The sequence below is a fragment of the Sus scrofa genome, chromosome 2 (genome assembly GCF_054392235.1).
Source record: "Sus scrofa isolate SSC_HxYL_T2T_F1_AM1 chromosome 2, Sscrofa_HxYL_maternal_Yorkshire_Landrace_v2.0, whole genome shotgun sequence".
Classification (NCBI taxonomy): domain Eukaryota; kingdom Metazoa; phylum Chordata; class Mammalia; order Artiodactyla; family Suidae; genus Sus; species Sus scrofa.
In genome coordinates this window covers 84,954,610-84,975,507 of record NC_139384.1, presented here as the reverse complement: position 1 = coordinate 84,975,507, position 20,898 = coordinate 84,954,610, and the positions used below count along the sequence as shown (strand labels likewise).

General features: G+C 52.0%; 1 protein-coding gene across 4 annotated transcripts; it reads left to right on the top strand.

The window, feature by feature from the left end:
* YJU2 (YJU2 splicing factor homolog) lies at positions 1 to 20,680 on the top strand. 4 transcript variants are annotated; one of them, XM_013994769.3, is made up of 8 exons: positions 1 to 114; positions 2,846 to 2,946; positions 4,320 to 4,464; positions 7,170 to 7,304; positions 10,069 to 10,250; positions 11,415 to 11,535; positions 14,801 to 14,939; positions 19,647 to 20,680. In XM_013994769.3, exons 1-8 carry the CDS (start codon positions 91 to 93, stop codon positions 19,778 to 19,780), a joined length of 981 nt encoding a protein of 326 aa, XP_013850223.1. In that variant the 5' UTR covers positions 1 to 90; the 3' UTR covers positions 19,781 to 20,680. The 4 variants fall into 4 exon arrangements, with proteins under 4 accessions (XP_013850223.1, XP_003123107.1, XP_084869364.1 ...); XM_003123059.7 differs by lacking the exon at positions 19,647 to 20,680 and adding an exon at positions 16,265 to 18,245; XM_085013238.1 differs by lacking the exon at positions 19,647 to 20,680 and adding an exon at positions 16,265 to 18,245 and having other exon boundaries at positions 2,846 to 3,999; positions 4,222 to 4,464.
* The last annotated feature ends 218 nt before the right edge of the window (positions 20,681 to 20,898 follow it).

Genomic DNA, 20,898 nt, shown 5'->3' with positions numbered 1-20,898 from the left:
GGAAATACAAAGGACAGACGGTCGGGAAAGTTCGATAAGCACCGAGCCTAACCAGTACTCTCGTGCTTGTGAGAAGACTAGGAGGCAAAGATGTCGGAGCGAAAAGTTTTAAACGTAAGTGTTGGGCGACTAAGGCTTTCCACCAGTGGTGGGACCTCTCGTAGCCAACGGAAGTGGGCTAATTATACTCTTCTAGTGGGACCTTTGCCTTCTTCCCAACGGTCTGCACACTCCTCCCAATCACCTTCCGCGGAGGGTGGGCCTTCAGCTAAACCTCATCCTGGAGCCTGGAGTGTACCCCATCACCTTTGGGGGCGGAGCTTGGGCGTATTTACCAGATCTCTTCTCCTGATTGGATCTTCTGAAGGGAATTATCCAATCACTTTCCTTGGGGCGGAGCTATTTTAAAATCGTGGTATTTCAGCTCTAAGCACCGCCGGCAGGGGGTCTATTTTAGCCAGTTCTGATCTTTGGGAAGGGTTAGGCTTATCTAAATTCAGCGTGCGGCTGGAGACCTTTCCAGTTGCCTTAAGTCTGCCAGCTCTTTTGGGGAAAAAAAAAATCATTCCCTAACAGAACTGGTGTGTGTGTTGAGGGGGGCGGGGTCTGGAAAGCAGCATTCAGCTTCTAGAGAAGAAAACTCCGGAATTCTGAGTCCCTGTCCCCCACCGTCTAAGAGGGTGTGTGCTCCCAGGTAAGGAGTGAGCTCACCGGCCTGGGAGTGTGTAAACCCAGGATGTCAGGAAGGAGTAGAGAAGAGACCTCCAGACTGATGGCTCCGAGCCCAGGTTTCCAAGGTCAGTTTGATGTCTCTTTCCCTAACTCGGTGCTCTAATCTTTTAAACACCTGTGGTAAGAATCCAGCCACTGGAGTTTCTGTTGCAGCTCAGCGGCTTAAGAACCCAGCTAGTGTGCATGAGGATGCGGGTTTGATCCCTGGCTTCACTCAGTGGGTTAAGGATCCGGCATTGCTGCAAGCTGCGGCGTAGATGAAGGATGCGGCACAGATCGCAGATACAGCTCTGATTTGGCAGCTGCAGCTAGGATTTGACCCTTAGCGCAGGAACCCCCATATGCTACAGGTTTGGCACTAAAAAAAAAAAGAAAGAAAGAAAAAGAAAAATCCAGCCCCAGTCACCTCACATTCCAGGACTTCATATGGGTGAAAGTTCTTCCATCCTGAGGATCTAGCTGGGAGGCCATCTATTCCCATAACTTTCTGGTAAATACTTGTGTTTGCCAGGTACTGCTCTAAGTGCCATATTCACGAAGTCCTTGCAGGTGAACAAGTTATCCCTCCATCAGATGAGGAAACTCAGGCCCAGAGAGATTATGTAATAGCCAGAGAGTGGTGGAGTCAAACCCAGTACCCCCAGCTCTGTAATGTGTGCTCTTAATCATGATACCAGTTTCCCCAAAGTCGTGTCCCTGGCTTTGCTTCTCACACTGTGTGACCTTGAGTAGCTGAAACCACCAGGATTCAGTTTCCTATGGGTACTCTGCTGTCTGTCTCAGGTCTTTGCAGGGATTGCATAAAACAAGGGATGTAAAGCTCTAAATAGTATGTGGCACCTCGTAAGTGCTCAGAGCTCAAAGTGCTTTATTTTCTGTTTATCCTGCGTGGTGATTTTTAAACATAATCCAAACTCACCTTCCCCACACTTTCCATCTCAGGCTCCTGTGCAGAAAGAGTTAATGCGACAGGCCTGAGGCTGCTGTCCTTAGAAAGGCCTGCTTGTGAGGAGTCCCCGTTGTGGCTCAGCAGTAGTGTACCCGACTAGTGTCCATGAGGTTGTAGGTTCGATCCCTTGCCCTGCTCAGTGAGTTAAAGATCCGGCGTTGCAGTGAGCTGTGGGGTAGGTTGCAGATGTGGCTTGGATCTGGCGTTGCTGTGGCTGTGGTATAGGCTGGCAGCTACAGCTCTGATTCGACCCATAGCCTGGGAACTTCGTATGCCCTGGGTGAGGCCCTAAAGAAAGAGAAAGACAGACCTGCTTCTGGAGTTCTCGTTGTGTCTTAGTGGGTTAAGAATCCGGCATAGGAGTTCCCATTGTGGCTCAGCGGGTTATGAACCTGACTAGTATCCATGAGGATGTGGGTTCGATCTCTGGTCTCACTCAGTGGGTTAAGGATCCAGTGTTGCCACAAGTTCTGATGTAGGTCACAGATGTGCCTCGAATCTGGTAATGCTGTAGCCATGGTATAGGCCTCAGCTGCAGCTCTGATTCAACCCCTAGCCTGGTACTTCCATATGCTGTAGGTGAGGCTATAAAAAGGAAAAACAACAACAACACTATAAGGCCTCCTTGCAATGTTGTACCTTGGCTGGCATCCAGGAACTTGAATTTCAGGGTGGTTCTCACTGTCCCTCGAAAAGGATGGCTCCATTAGCTTAAACCATTTGAACAAACCATGTGGTTATGCTGAGCATCTGCTCACCTCCTGGAGTCGTCATCCATGCTGGGCAGAGGTGCCTGCATGACAGTCCCCAGTGAAAACCCTGGATGCTGAGTCTCTATGAGCTTCCCCGGGAGACATTTCACACGTGTTGTCACAGTTCACCGCTGAGGGAATAACTCCGTCAGGAGAAACTGGGAGCTGTTTCCGGTCTCCCTGGGCCCCGCCCCACGTGCCTTTTCCCTTTGCTGGTTTTTCTCTGCATCCTTTTGCTGCAGTGAATAGTAGCTGTGAGCATATGTGTGTGCAGAGTCCTAGGAGTCTTCCTACCAAGTCATCGAAACTGGCAGTGGTCCTGGGGACCCAGACACAGCTCCCTGGGGCCCCTTCCCTTTGCCCTGCCCCTGCGTCTGAAAGCAACTCCACTGACACTTCTTCCTCCCCACAGAAATACTACCCACCTGACTTTGACCCGTCGAAGATCCCCAAGCTCAAGCTGCCCAAAGACCGGCAGTACGTGGTACGGCTAATGGCCCCCTTCAACATGAGGTGAGCATCCCCGCGGGACCCAGCGCCTGGCGTCCACAGAGAGCAGCCATCCCCAGTGCCCAGACCAAGGCACCAGTCCTGGCTCAGATGTGGACCCAGTGGGCCAGTGATCAGGCCAGACCTGGCTTTCCTGCCGTTCAGGATTAATCTCCCTGGCCACTTGGAGCTCCCAGCCAGTTCCTGCCTCAAGATCTGGATCACTGGTAGCAAAAGTGTGAGCACAGCACGGGCTCCTGGATATACGTTCACTTCCTCCAACGGCCCTGTCCCTTCTGCCCTAGCACCTTTGCCTGGGCTCTTCCCTCTGCCTGGAACACCCTTCCTTCTGCCCTCACATGGCTGGCTCTCGTTCACCTTTCAGGGCTTGGCCTAAACCTCACCCCCTCAGAGAGGCCCTCCTATCTCCAAGCCGTCCCCCTCCATCTCCCCCGCCCCTGTCCCCCAGTCCCCAGACCTGTCCTTCACACCTGATCGGAATCACGTTATCTTGCCGATTCGAAGCCCCACGGTTTTTCACATCCTAGCACATCTGCAGTGAAGTGGTGAGCAAAGACAGCTTTGTTGGTGAAACTCGGCACATGTTTCCATGCTGTCGGTCTCCTTCTTTTCTCTCTGTCCCTCCTTCCTTCATTTGTTTCCCTCAGCAGCCATTTATTGAGCATCTATGAGGCACCAGGGACACTGTGGGGATCAAGACTTGACCCCATGGCGCCCCAGTCTGGCGGGGAGTAGAGGAAGAGCTCAGGAGTATTCAGGAAGGGCCTATGTAGGGCCTATAAACTGTCCCGGGAGAGTGTGACTGGATGGTGGCAGGAAAGGGAGGGGACTTCACTGGGGCAGCGGGGAAATTTTGGGAGCAGTGCCTGCAGAACCAGGGTCTGAAAGGAGGGAGGGGGTCACAGGCTGTGGGTCTGGAGGTGGGACCAAGCTGGGTGTCTGTAGCTGGGCCGGGGGAGCCTGGGGGCTGAGTGGGAGGGACCAGAGGGGGGCAGGGTGCAGGAGCTCTGCCCCACTGCTTGCGTCATCCCTCCTGGCAGAGTCTTCCCACTGGAGGTCAGGATGCCCCATGAACACCAGGCTTGCTTCTGGGAGTATGTGACAGGCGAGTCTCACCTCTGGGTAGTCTGGGTGCTTCCCAAGAAGGTGACACTTGAACGGAGACCCAGACAGCTGTTAGTGAGAAGAGCACGCCTGCTCAGGGGAACCCGTACACGCGGTGGGGCAGGCTTCTGGGGAGGGAGTTCCCCATCCCTGGAGGTATGCAAGCCCCTGGAGGTATGCAAGCAGCCATCTGCCAGAATGCTAAAGCATCCTACTGGTAGGAACCAGGGTCCCGGAGATATGCTGTCTTAAGTCCCTGTCCTGTTGCACAGGTGTAAGACGTGTGGAGAATATATCTACAAGGGCAAAAAATTCAACGCCCGCAAAGAGACGGTGCAGAACGAGGCCTACCTGGGCCTACCCATCTTCCGCTTCTACATCAAGTGCACACGCTGCCTTGCAGAGATCACCTTCAAGGTAGGCCGGTCCTGGAGTTCCCGTCGTGGCTCCGTGGTTAACGAATCCGACCAGGAACCATGAGGTTGCGGGTTCGATCCCTGGCCTCACTCAGTGGGTTAAGGATCCAACGTTGCCGTGAGCTGTGGTATAGGTCGCAGAGGCAGCTTGGATCTTGAGTTGCTGTGGCTCTGGCGTAGGCTGGCAGCTACAGCTCCGATTAGACCCCTAGCCTGGGAACCTCCATATGCTGCGGATATGGCCCTAGGAAAAAAAAAAAATGCAAAAAAGACAAAAAAAAAAAAAAAAAAAAAAAAGGTAGGCTGGTCCTGCCTCCTCTGGGGGTCACCACTCCTGTCCTCCCCACCCAGGGAAACTCTGCTTCACCTTCTCCCCAGGAAACAGCGCATGTTTGGGGCAAAGTTCACGACAGTGCTGGCTATAGAGGCGGAAAACTGGAAGCAACCTAAATGTGCAGCATCCGGGGGTTTGAGGGAGAAGCTGGTACGCCGTGGAATATCGCACAGCCGACAGCCATCACGTTTTCACTTTGTTGCCCCACGGGTGGTATTACAGATTTGGGGAAAAGAGGAAGAGAACTTACAGTTTCCTTGTCGCATATTTTCATACTGTTTGAGTACATTTTTTGCCAGAGGCTTTTTTCCTTCAGTTGAAAAGCAGAATTTAATTAAACAAAAAGTATACTTTTATGTATTATTAATTATGTATATGTGATCTCTATGCCATACAGTTCTCTCTCTTTTAAAATATATAATTCAGTGGTTTTTTAGCATGTTTCTAAGATACTAAGCTCTCTATCTAATTCCAGGACATTCTTATCACCCCCAAATTAAGCCCCATCCCCATCAGCAGTCACTCCTCACCCCTCTCCACAGTCCCTGACAACTGTGAATCCACTCTGTCTCTGCATTTGCTTATTCTGGACGTTTCCCATCCATGGAATCCCACACTGGGTGTCCTTCTGTGTCTGCTTCTCTCACTGAGTATCATGGTCTCCAGATCCGTTCACATCATAACAAGTGTCAGTGATTCTCTCCTTCTTTTTTTTGCTCTTTAGGGCTGCACCCATGGCATATGGAGGTTCCCAGGCCAGGGGTCCAGTCAGAGCTACAGCTACTGGCCTACACCACAGCCACAACAACTCGGGATCCAAGCCGTGTCTGTGACCTACACCACAGCTCATGACAACGCCGGATCCTTAACCCACTGAGTGAGGCCAGGGATCGAACCCACAACTTCATGGCTCCTAGTCGGATTCGTTTCCACTGCGCCATGACAGGAACTCCTCTCTCCTTTTTAAGGCTGAATAATATCCACTGTATGGATGGACCACATTTTGTTTAACTATTTGTCAGCTAATAGATATTTGGGTTGTCTCCAAAAATGATTTTTTTTTTTACCTGAATAGGAAGTATACGTATATTTGGAAATTATGAAAACACATGAATTTTTTAAAGACTAGAAAAACTATGGCAAAATTCATGAATTGGCCTTCCTGGTGAAGAATTTCAGCTGATTAAATAACTAGGATTGTATGTATATATATATACTTATATATGTCTATCAGTCTATGATAAAAACAGAGTTCAAACAGTACTGCAGGATTAACACTGAAAAATTAATTTACTCTTCCTGGAGTTCCCGTTGTGGCTTAGTGGAAACAAATCTGACTAGCATCCATGAAGATGCAGGTTCAATCCCTGGCCTCGCTCAATGAGTTAAGATCTGGTATTGCCATAACCTGTAATATAGGCCAGTGGCTATAGCTCCCATTTGACCCCTAGCTTGGGAACCTCCATATACCGTGGGTGCAGCCCTAAAAAGACAAAAAAAAAATTTAAAAATAAAAGATAACCATCCATGATTTACCATTCCTCTCTGCCCAGCCAGCCCCCATGAATAGAAACTTATAACAGGGAGTTCCTATTGTGGCGCATTGGAAATGAATCTGTTACCCATGATGATGTGAGTTCAATCACTGGCCTCGCTCAGTGGGTTAATGATTTGGTGTTCCCATGAGCTGTGATATAGGTCACAGATGTGGCTTGGATCCCGTGTTGCTATGACTGTGGTATAGGCTGGCAGCTACAGCTCTGATTGGACCCCTAGCCTGGGAACCTCCATATGCTGCATTTGTGGCCCTAAAAAGACAAAAAGAAAAAAAAACTAACAGTGGATCAGTGCTGTTAACCAAATTCCAGACATGATGCAGATTTCACTTTTCCCACTAATGTCACCTTTCTGTTCCAGGGTCTCGTCCAAGATAGCAGGTTACATTTTTCCTGTCCACTTTATACACGCAAATAGGAGCATGTGCTGTACACACTGGATGTGTAATTTATAGTCAAGGGGGAAGTGTTCAGTGCGCGTGCACACACGCATATGACAGAAAGGATGTGTGCGGAGCCCCAGAGACTTTTATTTACAAACATGTGGAGGGTGAAGGGCAGCAGGGAGGCAGTGGGCAGGTGGAGAAGGATCTGGAAGTCCACACTGGGGAGTCCAGGGTTTCTGGAGAAGGGGGCAGGAGCACTGGAAAGAAAGAACTGTAGTCATGCTTGAAGCAGTAAGACAAGAAAAAAAGGCTCTGTGTTAGGGGGAGTGAAATACGGGCAGAAGGTGTTCTAGGCTGCTGGCTGCTGTTCAGCAGAAGCTTCCAGTGCCCTGGGACGCAGGAGCTGATGTCTGCCCTTCCTCCCTCCCAGACAGACCCCGAAAACACAGACTACACCATGGAGCACGGAGCCACGCGGAACTTCCAGGCTGAGAAGCTCCTGGAGGAGGAGGAGAAGAGAGTGCAGAAGGAGCGGGAGGACGAGGAGCTGAACAACCCCATGAAGGTGAGCCGGGGGCCGCCTGTGCATGGGTGGGTGCTGATAGAGTCGGTGCCCCTTCCTGCCTCGGGCATCCAGGCAGGGTGATGGGGTAGGGAGTGTGGTCGGCGGAACTCTTAAGATGTTCCCAAGACCCCCCAGCTCCTGGTCACCTGCCCGCATTGTCCCAGGACTGTGTATTCCAGAAGCTTATTCCAGTGATCAAGTTATGTTAGATTAAACTGTGGTGCGGTCAACCTCTTGGGAGGGGAATTATCCAGATGGGCCCATTAATCTGGGTCTAGAGTCAGAGACAGAGGATGTCAGACATATGAGGGAGGGACATTGTAGAAGGGGCCGTGTGGCAGGGAACAGCAGGCAGCCCCTCTGAGCTGAGACCAGTCCCCAGTCAACATCCAGCAAGAAGGCAGCGCCCTCAGTTCCACAGCCAAAAGGAACTGAACTCGAGTTCCCGTTGTGGCTCAGTGGTTAACAAATCCGACTAGGAACCAGGAGGTCGCAGGTTTGATCCCTGGCCTTGCTCAGCGGGTTAAGGATCTGGCATTGCCATGAGCTGTGGTGTAGGTCACAGACGCGGCTCGGATCCTGCGTTGCTGTGGCTCTGGTGTAGACTGGCGATTGCAGCTCTGATTAAACCTCTAGCCTGGGAACCTCCGTATGCTGCAGGTGCAGCCCTAAAAAAGGCAAAAAAAAAAAGAAAAAGAAAAAAAAAGGAACTGAACTCTTCAGCCTGAATGAGCTCGGAAGAGGGCCCTTGACCCTTGATCTGAAGCTGGTGAGACCCTGCCAGAGAACCCAGCCTTGCCAGGCCAGACTCCCAACCCACAGAAACCGTGAGAGAGTGAATTTGTATTGTTTTAGTCCACTGGGCTGGTGGCAGATTGTTGCACAGCAAGAGAAAACCAATACGACGAGGCAGGAAGTTGGAAGTTCAGAACATAAGGAGCTTCCTGCCGCCGGCTGCCCTGCAGTTTCCTAAGGAGGTTCCCATGACTCACTAGACCAGTAGAGGGGTTAAGACTAGAAACACGGACGGAAAAGTTTTCTTGACCATTTCCTGGCTGTGTCACCTTGGCCAAGGCACTTGGTCTCATCTATAAAATGAGATCGAAATTGCACCCCCAGATACATGTGTGGTGAAGATTAAATGAGTTCATACACACACAACTCAGAATGGGGCCCGGCACGCTGGAATTCGTAAGTGCTGATGCTGTTATAGTTCTTCCTTAAAGGAGTTATTTTTATCTTTAACTGGAAATTTGTGTTGTTTTTCTCAGAAATAGTAGGCTGTCCACGTTCCGTCCCCTCTCCTTTCACCCCCACAATCCCCGTCTGTTCCTGGACCCTCATGCCTCTACCAGCCGTGTTTTCTGAGGAAGCCGAGTCAGAGCTGATCTGACTTTTTTAGTGGCCGTGCAGAGCCATAGGGAAGGAAATAGGCCTTAGAGACACAATTTTCTCTATTCCCGGAGCTGCCTCAGGGCTGTCCATGTGCAACTCTACTTCCTGCTACACTGGCCAGCACAGGGGTATTACTCTGGTATTGGTTAACTGTCACTGTGTAACAAGTTGCCCCCAAACTTTGTGACTTCAAGCATTTATTATCCCACAGTTTCTGAGAATCAGGCATCCAGGAGCAGCTTAGCTGGATGATCCTATCTTGGGGTCCTTCATGAGATCACATTGAAGCTGTGAGCGGGGGCTGCCTCATCTGAAGGCTCAACTGGGGCTGGAGGAGCCACCTCCAGAATGGCTCCCACATGTGGCTCTTGGCTGGAGGCCTCAGTTCCTCTCCACAGGGGCCTTTCCACAGTGCTCCTCGAGCCTCCTCACAACATGGGGGTTCCCCCCACCCCAGTAAAAGTGCTAGAGAAAACAAGGAGGAACCCAGGGCCTTTTATGACCTGCCTCAGAAGTGACACACTGTCATTGGTCTGTTCAGAAGTGAGTCCCTAAACCTTCCTGCCCTCATGGGGAAGGGCAATGGGCTCCACCTTTGGAAGGAAGGAGTATGAAAGAATTTGTGGGGAGTTCCTGTCATGGCTCAACAGAAATGAATCCAGCCAGTACCCATGAGGTTGCAGGTTCGACCCCTGGCCTCGTTCAGTGGGATAAGGATCCCTGCTGCGAGCTATGGCTTAGGCCGGAAGCTGCAGCTCCGATTCAGCCCATAGGCTGGGAACTTCCATATGCCACGTGTGTGGCCCTAAAAAGCAAAAAAAAATAAAAGAATTCATGGACATGTTTTCAAATCATTACAACTGCCATTTCCCAGAGGGTTAATTTAACAAGGTCACACAGCCAGGAAGCAGCAAGGCAGGAGTCATACCCAGTCCTGCCTGGCTCCAAAGCCGTCTCTGAGACCTGGGTCTGCCAACCTCCTCTCTCGGCCCCTCAGTTTCCTCATCTGTAAAATGGGGGTTGCTGCGAAGATTCAATGAGATTATGTTTGGAAGCATCTTAGCCTGGGTCCTGGCACATAGCAATTGCTCAGATCCTTTTCAATCTTACTGTTATTTTTACTTAGGGATGGAGCCAGGCTGGAAGTCCAGGCCATCTGGCTTTATCCCTGAGCAGCCACGTGGCCTCAGGCGATCACTTTCCCTCCCTGAGCCTCTGTGTTCCGAGCTGTGACATGGGTGCAGCTCTGGGGTTTGAGGCATCGGGGTAGGGGGTCGTACCCTGGCCCTTGGCGACCCCCAAGGCCAGGCCGGCCTCATGGAGGAGTGAGGTCCTAGCACACTCAGCCCCCCGTTATGGTCCCTGCCAGGTACTGGAGAACAGAACCAAGGACTCCAAGCTGGAGATGGAGGTTCTGGAGAACCTGCAGGAGCTCAAGGACCTGAACCAGCGACAGGCCCATGTGGACTTTGAGGCCATGCTGCGGCAGCACCGCCTGTCAGAGGAAGAGAGGCAGAAGCGGGAGCAGGAAGAGGACGAGAGGGAGACGGCGTGAGTCAGGGCGGGCGGGCGGGCTGGGGGGTCCCCGGTGCACCCCCCTGCCACACAGCCTTTGTGGGGCCCTTCCCTCTGGCTGGAATCCCCCCTCCAGATCCTTCATGGCTCCCATGAGTGTCACCGTCTCAGGGAGGCCTTCCCCACGCCCTCTCCCCATCTCACGTTCTCTCTCGTGGTGTCATTAACCACCCCTGGGTTTGATGGTTAATTACAGAGGAAAAAGGTTCATGGGACAAAGTCAGGGCCCAGGCGCAGACTTTGCGTCCTCTCCTGGTGGATTCCCACAGGACAGGATTAATTAGCCCAGAATGAGACATGATAGCACTGGTGGGGTGGGTTCCCCAGGGAGGCGCATGAGACCCAGCCCCCAGCCCAGGTTCTCCTTGGGGCCAGTCGTGAAGGCGCCTCTGCCTGGCAAGGCCGAGACTCCAGACTCCAGGAGGAGAGCAGGTGCCTGTGGAGACCCATGTTTGCACAGACAGTGTAGGGTCAGGGAGCGCCCCCATCAGTGAGGGTGGTGGGAACCCCCGGAGTCCAGTTCCAGATGCCCTCCAGAGCCAGCCTGGTGAGTGGCCTTCCCAGGATGTGGCCTCAGACCTGCATCTGTGTTCAAGCTTGTCCATGACACCTCCCACTCTCTGGAACCTTCTTGCTGATTCCTCTCTTTCTGAATTTATCATCTGTCCTCCCTTGTTGAAAGGCCGATCAGGGACTTGGTTGACTTTTGCATCGGGGCCTGAAACAGGGTCAGGTGCATAGTAGGTGCTCAGTCAGCATTACTGGGTTGGCAGGTCAGTAATACTGTGAATAGTGAGAGGAGTCTGCATTTATCGAGCTCCCTCTGGGTACCAGGCACTGTTTTGAGTATGGCCCCATTGTGGTGATTGAGAGCACTAAGATTTGGGAGCGCCAGGTAAGGCCGTGACCCAGGTGCCCCAGCCAGAGTTTGAATCCAGACAGGCTGGTTCCAGCCTCCAGGCACTAAACCACCCCACTGGGCTCAGTTGCCGAAGATCTTTTCCTAAGAAGTATTTGTGTACACTCATCCCCACTCAGCGCAGTCAGGAGCGGGTAGCCATTTGGTGCACCTCTGCAGGGGTGTCCCAGCCACTGTCCCCCGACAGAGCACATCTGCAAGTCCCACGTTCTGTCCCGCAGGGCCTTAGTGGAAGAATCTAGGAAACGAAGACTCCTGGAAGACTCTGATTCAGAGGAGGATGCTGCTCCCACCCAGCCCTGGCCTGCCCTCCCGCCCAACCCCACCGCCATCCTGGACGAGGTGAGTGGGGCTGCCTGCATCTCCATGTGCTCTCAGGTGAAGCAGGGAAAGAGTAAGCCAGGGGTTGGCTTAACTTCGTCTTGAAAGGCCAGATAGTCGGTGTAGTAAGTGCTCAACTCTGCTGTCGTGGTAGCACAAACCGGCCATAGATCATGTGTAGCTAAGTGGGCTTGGCTGTGTGCCAGTTAAACTTGATTTACAAAGACATGTGGCAGGCTTACAAGACTAGTTTTCCACCCCTGCTTCAGCGAAGAAACAAGGAGAGAGACTCCCCAAGATTAGAGCCATCAGGCAGACGTTTATTTCTCAGTCCCATAATAGTCCTGGGCTGGACTTCCAGGCGGCCCTGCTCCATCCAGTCATTCAGGAATCTAGGCTCCTCCCTTCTCTTTGTTCTGCCCTGTCCCAGAACATGGACTCCAGCTCTGTGGTCTTGTAGCCAAGTCGAGCTACAAGGGAGGCTGAGAGCTGCCCAAGTGTCCTCATTGTCGTGCTGTCCTGAGGATGAAGCCCTCACTGCAGTGTCTGCATCCTGGCCAATGGAAAGGGGTAGGGCGGAGGAGGACATGGAGGGGTCACTCTACCTTTTTGGTTGAGCACAACCTTTTGCTCACATCCCATTGGTCAGAATTGAACCAACTGACCATCCCTCTGCAAAAGGGGCTGGGAAACATAGTCTTTCACAGAGGCAGCCATGTTCCAGCTGAAAATTCTTTAACTGTCAGAAGAGAGTGGGTTTGGGGGTCATGTACTCTCATCCATTAATCTTTTTACGTGGAACCAAGATGTTAGAGCAGGAAGGGGCTGTCAGGAAAGTAAGGGGGAAAGAGAGTGAGAGAAACAAGCGGACAGGAGAGATTTTTGTTGAGGGGTCACCACGACCCCTCCTAGGGAAAGGGCTGTGGGGTCTTGGAGCAGAAGTAAATAGAGGCGGAGAGTCTGGAGCATTGAGGCTTCAAGTAGGTTTATTGATGGCCAGGAGCACTGAGAAAAGGTTCAGCCTCTCTCTTGTTAAGAGGGTAGTTAGTTTTGTAGGGGCTCGTCTCAGGGTTCCTCTTTTTTTTTTTTTTAATTTCAAGTAGAGCAAAAGATTGAAGTTACTTTTTTTTTTTTTTTTTTTTTTTTTTGCTTTTTAAGGCCACGCCCTCGGTATATGGAGATTCCCAGGCTAGAGGTCAAATCGGAGCTACAGCTGCCAGCCTACACCACAGCTCACGGCAACGCCAGATCCTTAACCCACTGAGCGAGGGCAGGGATCAAACCCACAACCTCATGTTTACTAGGAGCATTCATTTCTGCTGCTCCACAATGGTAACTCATGAAGGTGCTTTCAAAGCAATCTGACCTTCAATGATTTTCCCCCTAGTCTTTCATATTATCATGCTGTAGCAAAAATATTTTTCTTATGGCCTTACCCATGACATATGGAAGTTCTCAAGCCAGGAATTGAACCAGCGGCTCCACAGTGACTTGAGCCACTGTAGTCAGATTCGTAACCCACTAGGCCACAGTGGAAACTGCTCATAGCTAATCTGACAGTGGACTTTTCATTTTATTTCGCTTTACACAAAGTTCACCATAAATTTTTGGAGTTCCCTGGTGACCTAGCAGTCAAGGATCTGGCGTTATCACTGTAACGGCTTAGGTCGCTGCTGTGGCCTTGGAACTTCCAAATGTCATAGGCACAACCAAAAAAAAAAAAGTTTCACCTTGAGTTTTATGGAAGCGTCTCCCTTTCCACCCCTCTATTCCCTTTTTCTATTCCCTTGTTTTAGTTTAATGATGAATACAACTGGCCTAAACAGGCCTGGGACAGATACGTATGACTCTCAGCACCCAGCCTGCTACGGGAACTCATGAGTGTTCGATAAAAGGTGAAGGACAGGAGTTCTTGTTGTGGCTCAGCAGGTTAAGAACCCAACGACTATCCATGAGGATGAGGGGATGAGGGTTTGATCCCTGGCCTCTCTCAGTGGGCTAAGGATCCAGCATTGCCGTGAGCTGTGGTGTAGCTTGCCGAAGTGGCTCGGATCCCACATTGCTATGGCTAGGATGTGGGCCAGCAGCTTTAACTCCGATTCAACCCCTCCCTAGCCTGGGAACGTCCACATGCCACAGGTGCAGTCCTAAAAAGACAGAACAAACAAACAAAAGATGATGGTGAGCTGATCATCTGCTTGCTCATCCACCCTCCCCCTTCCCCAGATGGTGAGCTCTGTGAATGCAGCTTCCTGCCAGCATGCTGTCCCTGCACCACGAGCTCCCAGCTCCACCAGGGCCTCCTGCATCTAGTGGTTTCCGTTATTTATTTATTTATTTTTTGTCTTTTTAGGGCTGAACCTGCGGCATGTGGAGGTTCCCAGGCTAGGGGTCGAATAGGAGCTGTAGCTGCTGGCCTGCACCACAGCCAGAGCAACTTGGTATCCAAGCCGCATCTGCAACCTACACCACAGCTCACAGTAATGCCGGATCCTTAATCTACTGAGCAACACCAGGGATCGAACCCAAGTTCTCATGGATTCTAGTCAGATTCGTTTCTGCTGAGCCACGATGGGAACTCCAGTTCCTCTGTTTAAACATCAGACAAATAAAAGGGGTCCCTCCTGGTGTGATTGAAGAGCTGGAGGTGCAACCGAGTCCCTTTCTGCCTCCTTCTAACTAGTCCTCACAGCGGGTGCCTGCATCTTTCTTCATTCCTTCAAACACATTGATTGAGCACCTGCTTGCGCCAAGAACCTTGTGCTACACTGCAGCCCCAGGAGTGAACAAGACAGGACCCCACAGCATAGCTGGGGAGGCAGTTAATAAGGCAGTAGAGGGCACTGTGGGCACAGACATGCAGCACTCACTTGAACTGTGAGGGAAGGCTTCTCAAGGGAGCAGATGCTTGAGATGGGTATTGAAGGATGAGTAGGAGTTCACCAAGTGAATTAGAAACAAAGGGAACATTCCAGGTGGAGGGAATGGTGTAGGTAAGATGCAGAGGTGAGCAGCCATGGTGTGATTTAGGAAATGTAAGTGTGTGTGGGATAAGTGCAGGGTATGTGGGATAGAAAATGGGCAGAGGCCTCGAGTGCCAAGCTTAGGGCCATGGGGAGCCACAGAGGGATTTAGAGCAGGGGAGAGAGTTGGTCAGTACAGAAGAGGGAGTGGGAGTGGTAAAGACCTTGATTCAGCAGGAGGCTAGGAGCCTGGAGGCCAGAGAAAGGGTGGGATCTGAGCCAGACCACCCAGTCATGCCATACACCCCCCTCCCCACCTGCAGGCCCCAAAAGCCAAGAGGAAGGTGGAGAGCTGGGAGCGCAGCGTGGGCACCCTTGGCAGCAGGCCGCAGCTGTCACGCTTAGTCGTGGTGAAGAAAACAGACTTGGACCGCAGCATCCAGAGAGGCCTGGCCCCACCAAGTAGGTTCCCTGGGTCCGGGAGCTCAGTACAGTGCTATAGAAGGCCACTAGGTGGCAGCAGTGCCCCCAGTGCGGTTCCTGAGCCTCTGAAGTGCAAGGGCCAGGCCAGGTGTGCCTTCAGCTGGGTGTGAGGGGAGAAGAAGCTGGGGCTTCGTTTTTTTGTTTTTGTTTTTGTTTTTTTTTTTTGGTCTTTTCAGAGCCACACCCGTGGCATATGGAGGTTCCTAGGCTAGGGGTCTAACCGGAGCTGCAGCTGCCAGCCTACACCACAGCCACAGCAATGTCGGATCTGAGCCACATCTGCGACCTACACCACAGCTATGGCAATGCCAGATCCTCAACCCACTGAGCGAGGCCAGGGATCGAACCCGCAACTTCAAGGTTCCTAGTCAGATTTGTTTCTGCTACGCACGATGGGAACTCTTTTTTTTTTTTTTTTTTTTTTTTGTCTCCTTTTTTCTCTTAATTACAAAAGGAGCAAGTGTTTGCTTTCAAAACCCAAGTCTGGGAGAGGTGTATAAGATCAATTGTGTGATCCCGAGGCTGCCTGTACTCCCATCTTCATTGTCTGTAGGCATGCACCCCAGCCTCCCCAGCCAGTTCCTGGGCATCTGCATTTCAGTGGTTATGTCAAGGATGCTCTGTGTGTGTGGCTTCCCTGGACCCTCAGGAGGTGGAGAACTAGGGTGGGGTTGGCCCAGCGAGCTAGAAAGAGCAGGATTCCAAGGCAGGCAGCCTGGGTGCAGATCCCCACACCTCCGAGTGCTCATTCTGCCCTTCAGCTTCCTGTTCTGGAAGATGCGAATGACAGGACCAGCCTCATAGGGCCTATAGGGTTTGGGGCTGATTCCATGAGCCACTGCATGTCAAGCACCTGCCTTAGATCCTGGCACCCAGCTGGCCTTCTGTATGCCTGGGCCATTGTATCAGAACACTTATTACCCCATTTAATCAGAGGAGGAGACCGAGGCCCAAAGAGGTGAAGCCACTTGCCCAGAGCCACACAGCGAGGGTGGGTAGTGGAGCCAGGATCTGCCCTTCTTGGTCACTGTGGTACACAGTTTCACTTGGGACTTGGAACATTTCTGTTTTCTGTGCGGCACCCCGGCACGGGTGCCTGGGTTGCTTTTCGGAAGTGGAGGTGCTGGGCGTGTGGGTTTAAGCTGCGATGGAGCCACCAGGCATTTTCCACAAAGGTTGCAAACAAGGAGGAATGGCTGACCCCACTCTCCAGACCTCACCCAGCCCCAGCCCTCCCAAAACTGCCCTGAGGTGGACGCCAGGGACAAGGAGCCACTGTGGGCTAGCTCTCACCTCTCCCCCAGGCGCAGTGATGAACGGAAAGACAGCCGAGCCTTCGCCCCAGGCGCCTGGCCCCTCCTCCCTGAGCCAGCTGGGTGTGTATTCCGACAGTGAGGACAGTAGCGGCAGCAACTGAGCCCTGCCCCCAGGCCCTTCCTGGGTCAAGGCCACAGCCAGCTCCAGCCTTCCCTTGGGACCAACCAGAGTCACGACCGGACAAGCATGAGTGTCCTTCAGAGCTGGCGGGGCCTGCAAGGCATCATCCGAGGAACTCGAGGAACTCAGTTTCTCTCCTGCCCCCACCCTCCAGCCCTCCCCAGCTCACCCCTGGACAGCCCTGGAGCAGCTCCCCGCAGGCCTTCACGGTCGTCTCTAGGACAGTCCCGAGATGTCGGCTGTTTGTTGGGCACATGAGTGAGCCCATCCACCAGCGGTGGGCTGGTTGCATCCCTTCCCACCACAGAACCACCTGGAACCAATAAAATGAACTTGTAGTCTGGCCTGGGCACCGTCTCTCTGCCAGCACCTGAGGAGAGGGCTGCAGAACCACACAACCCCATGGGTCCTGGTGTCCTGACTCGGAGAAACCACGAGATAGTAAACATTCACCACTGAGTGTGTCACTTCGGGGATAATTTGTGAAACAGCGATAGAAGGCTAGTATGGTCATATGACCAGCAAGTCTGATTACAAAGCTCACGTTCTTTCAAGGTTGCCAGACTCCAACTTGCGCAATCCTCTCCAACCGCAGTATTTTCTAGTTGAAGGTCCTGTGCCCCTGTCAGACGCCTCCACAGCCTGATCATCCCTGATCTCTCCCACCCCTCCCAGGGTTCCAGACATCAGCCCTCTCTACACACACACTCACAGACTTCCATCTGCCATCTGCACATGAGGCTCCGGGTTTTTCACTGCCACAGTTTGGGGGATAAGATGCCCCCACTTTGGGGATCTGCTTTTCTATGATGATTTCTCTGGTTAGGGACAGCATGCAGAATGGACAGCATCCAGACAGGACCCGGGGGCCTGATTCCAAAGTTCTGATATGGGGACAGAAGCTGGCTCACACTGGCAGCTGGTGAGACCTGTCGCCTCCTGCATTTATTTCTCTTGCACTTAGCAGCATCGTGTGTGTGGCTTAAAATCGGCCATGGCAGGACTACCTACACCATGGAAATCGGCAGGTGCTGTGAATCGGTCCCCCACGCCGGAGCCAGTTCTGAAGCATGTACCAGCCCAGCACTGCCTGTTGTCCCCCAACTCAGCCTCCTTAGTCACTGCCCGGAACTGGGGCCATTCAGAGATTCTGGGTTAAGATAAGTCATCTAGCTTATGTAGTTGGAAAAGGAGATTGAGGGGTTGGGGTTTCTTTGGTTCATTTTGATTAATTCTTTCAGATTGTTCCCTGAACTTCCTTTGCTCTTGATCCACTGCCATTTTTGCCATGTATGTACACCACTTGTTACTATTATCTACTTAATATTATTGTTTACCTACTTTCTAAAGCACTTGTCACCAAACTATGGTCCGCGGGCCAAACCTGGACCATGGCCTGCCTTTAGAAATCAAGTTTTGTTGCCACACTAACATCCCCACTTGTGTGCGGGCCATCCATGGCTGCCCTCACTCTCTGGCTGCAGAGGTGAGTGGTTAAGACAGTGATTCTGTGACCGGCAGAGCCAAAATATTTACTCTCAGACCCCCTATCAAGATGGCTTGCTGCCTCCTGTCTAGGTCACCCAACTGCTCCCCGCAGCCTCCAGTGGGAGGTGGCCAGGACAGCCCTGACCCCAACTTCTAGGCTCATGCTGTTCTGCAGCTCTGCTGGCTGAGCCAGCTCCCCTCCCCTTCGTGTGACACAGTGGATAGAGTACACAGGGTCCATTTATACAGTGATGAGAACAGCTAACATCAGTGAAGCACAGATACCTGCCAAACCTCTGCTAAGCTTTTCATGCAAACTCATTTGTTTCAGTTTCCCAATAAAAACTGGGAAATAAGAAATCCATTTGCTCATTCCAAACAATTATTGCCCAGCTCTGTTTTAGGCACTGAGGCTACAGCAGTGAAGAAAGAGTTCCCTCTCTTAAAGATGACATTCCCATTGGAAAATGGGGGGTAAAGGACTAAACATATCTAAATATCATGTTATAAACAAATTATATTAAAAGTGGCGCGATGGAACTGGCAGCATCTCTGGAGTGCTGAGATGCAGGTTCGATCCCTGCCCTGGCACAGTGGGTTAAGGATCCAACATTGCTGCAGCTGCAGCATAGGTCACAACTCTGGCTCTGGCTCTGATCTGAGAACACCATGTGCTATGGGGCAGCCAAAAAGGAAGAAAAAAAAAAAAGAAAAAATGTGGTGCCAATGATGACGAATTAAAGCAGGGTAGGATTAAAACAAAGTAGTATAGTTCTGAGGAGATGCCTTAGGCGGTATATTTATTCCCTGTGGCTCCCTGTATTGGTTACCTAGTACTGTGTAACAAATGATCCCTAAATTCAGCAGTTTATAACAACAGGAATTTGGATGTGGTTTCACTGGGTTCTCTGCTTCAGAGTCTGTCCCAAGTGCAGTTGTGATGTTGGCCAGGGTCAGGTCTCATCTGAAGGCCCACTTGGGGCTGGATCCACTTCCAAGCTCACTTACATGGTTGTTGGAAGAATTTATGTCCTCATAGGCTCTTGGCCAGAGGCTGGCTGCCCTCAGTTCCTTACCTGTAGAGACCTCTCCAAGAGCTGGCCTCACAAGGAGACTCTCCTAGAAGTGACATCCCATCACCATTGCCATGTTCCACTGGTTAGAAACAGCCACAGTCCCTCCCATGTTCCAGGGGAGGGGCTTACTTGGGTGTGACCACCAGGATGTTGGGGTTATGGGGGCCACCTGAGGGTCCACCTGCAGAACACCCCCCCCCGCCAGCAGTGACCTTTGCAAGAGTCCATGTATTGATGAGTGTTTCCCCAGCACCTAAGACCATCCAGGCACTTAGTAGGTGCTCAGTGAGTGCGGTATGAGTGGGTTTCTCTCCATTCATAGATAAGGAAATTGAGGCCCGGGAAGCCCCATGCCTCTGCTCGCTCTCTGCCACCCTCCCCTTTCCTCCACACTCCACTGGAATGGTTTCTTTAATTCTTATTTAACCTGCAATCTTTTATGCTTTGTCCTCCCACTGGTACCCTGGAAACAGTTGGGCTCTTGGTCCCCAGTTTCCTTGCAGTGGTTCCCAGAGCCAAGTGGGCAGAGGAACAATGCAGCAACATGTTGGGGTCTGTCGCCTCCAGGGCCTCAGCCCACCAACCCCCTTGCTCTCTGCCCAGAGCCTGCCTCCCTAAGACCCCCACTTTTGCACTCCAGAGTCTGCCCTTCCCCCCTGGCTGCTGACAGTCCCTGTCCCCACAGGCGCCATGTCTGTCATCCAGTCCTTGGGAGCTGTCAGGCCTCATCCAGAATCTCCTCCATCAACTCCCCCGGGGTCTGTCTGGCTGCGGAGCACATCAGAGGGACTCGGAAGTGGTGGCCTCCTCTCCTGCTGAGCCCCTCCCGCCTGAGCCTGGTACTCACAGAGGAGACAAGGAGCTGTTCCTGCTGGCCCAGCGCTGCCGGAAGCTCCCTCCATGCCAGAGCTCTGCCACCCATGCCCCATTTTACAGATGGTGGGAGACTCTTTGGCCAAGGGCTCAGGCTGGGTGAGGGGCAGGACCTGGGTTTGAAACTGCAAGGCTCCACGGCTATACCTTTGCTCACCTTGCTCTGTAGACTAGGAGCTTCCAGGGACTGGTCTGTGTCTTCCCAGTTAGTTGAGGGCCCTGGAAGGCAGGATCACGTCTCCTCCATTAGACCAGGAGCCCCTGAAGGCGAGCAGGTATTTCCTCCATCTGACTGGGTACTTCAAAGAGCAGGGTCGCACCTCTGCTATCAGACTGGAAGCCCTTTAAGTCAGAGCCATGGCTCCTCCATCAGACTGGGGCTTCTGAGAGCAAGACCATGTCTCTGTCAGACTATGAGCGAAGAAAGGCAGGACTGTGTCCAGGAGCTTCTGAAGGCAGGGCCACGTCTCCATCAGATTGGGAATTTTTAGACCCCGCCGCGGGTCGTACCCACCTGGTCCCCTACTGTCCTGATGCCTTGGCTCCCATCCCTCTTGCAGACACAGGGATCTTCAAAACAAGAGAAGACAGGAGTTCCTGTCGTGACTCAGTGGTTAACGAATCCAACTAGGAACCATGAGGTTGCGGATTCGATCCCTGGCCTCTCAGTGGGTTAAGGATCTGGCGTTGCCATGAGCTATGGTGTAGGTTGCAGACGCGTTGCTGTGGCTCTGGCGTAGGCAGGCAGCTACAGCTCTGATTCCACCCCTAGCCTGGGAACCTCCGTATGCCGAGGGAAGTGACCCTAGAAAAGGCAAAAAGACCAAAAAAAAAAAAAAAAAAAAAGAGAGAAGACAGGCACAGTTCCCAGCCAGGGACCTCCTCTGGCTACTTCCTGAGGTCCCATCCACTCTAAGCATATATTGTGCACCTATTGTGTGCCATACAAGAAAATACTATTATTCAGCCCTAAAAAGTGACGAAACACTCACTGACACGCTACAATTTGGATGAACATTGAAAACGTGATGCTCAGTGAGAGAAGCCAGGCAGAAAAGGTCACA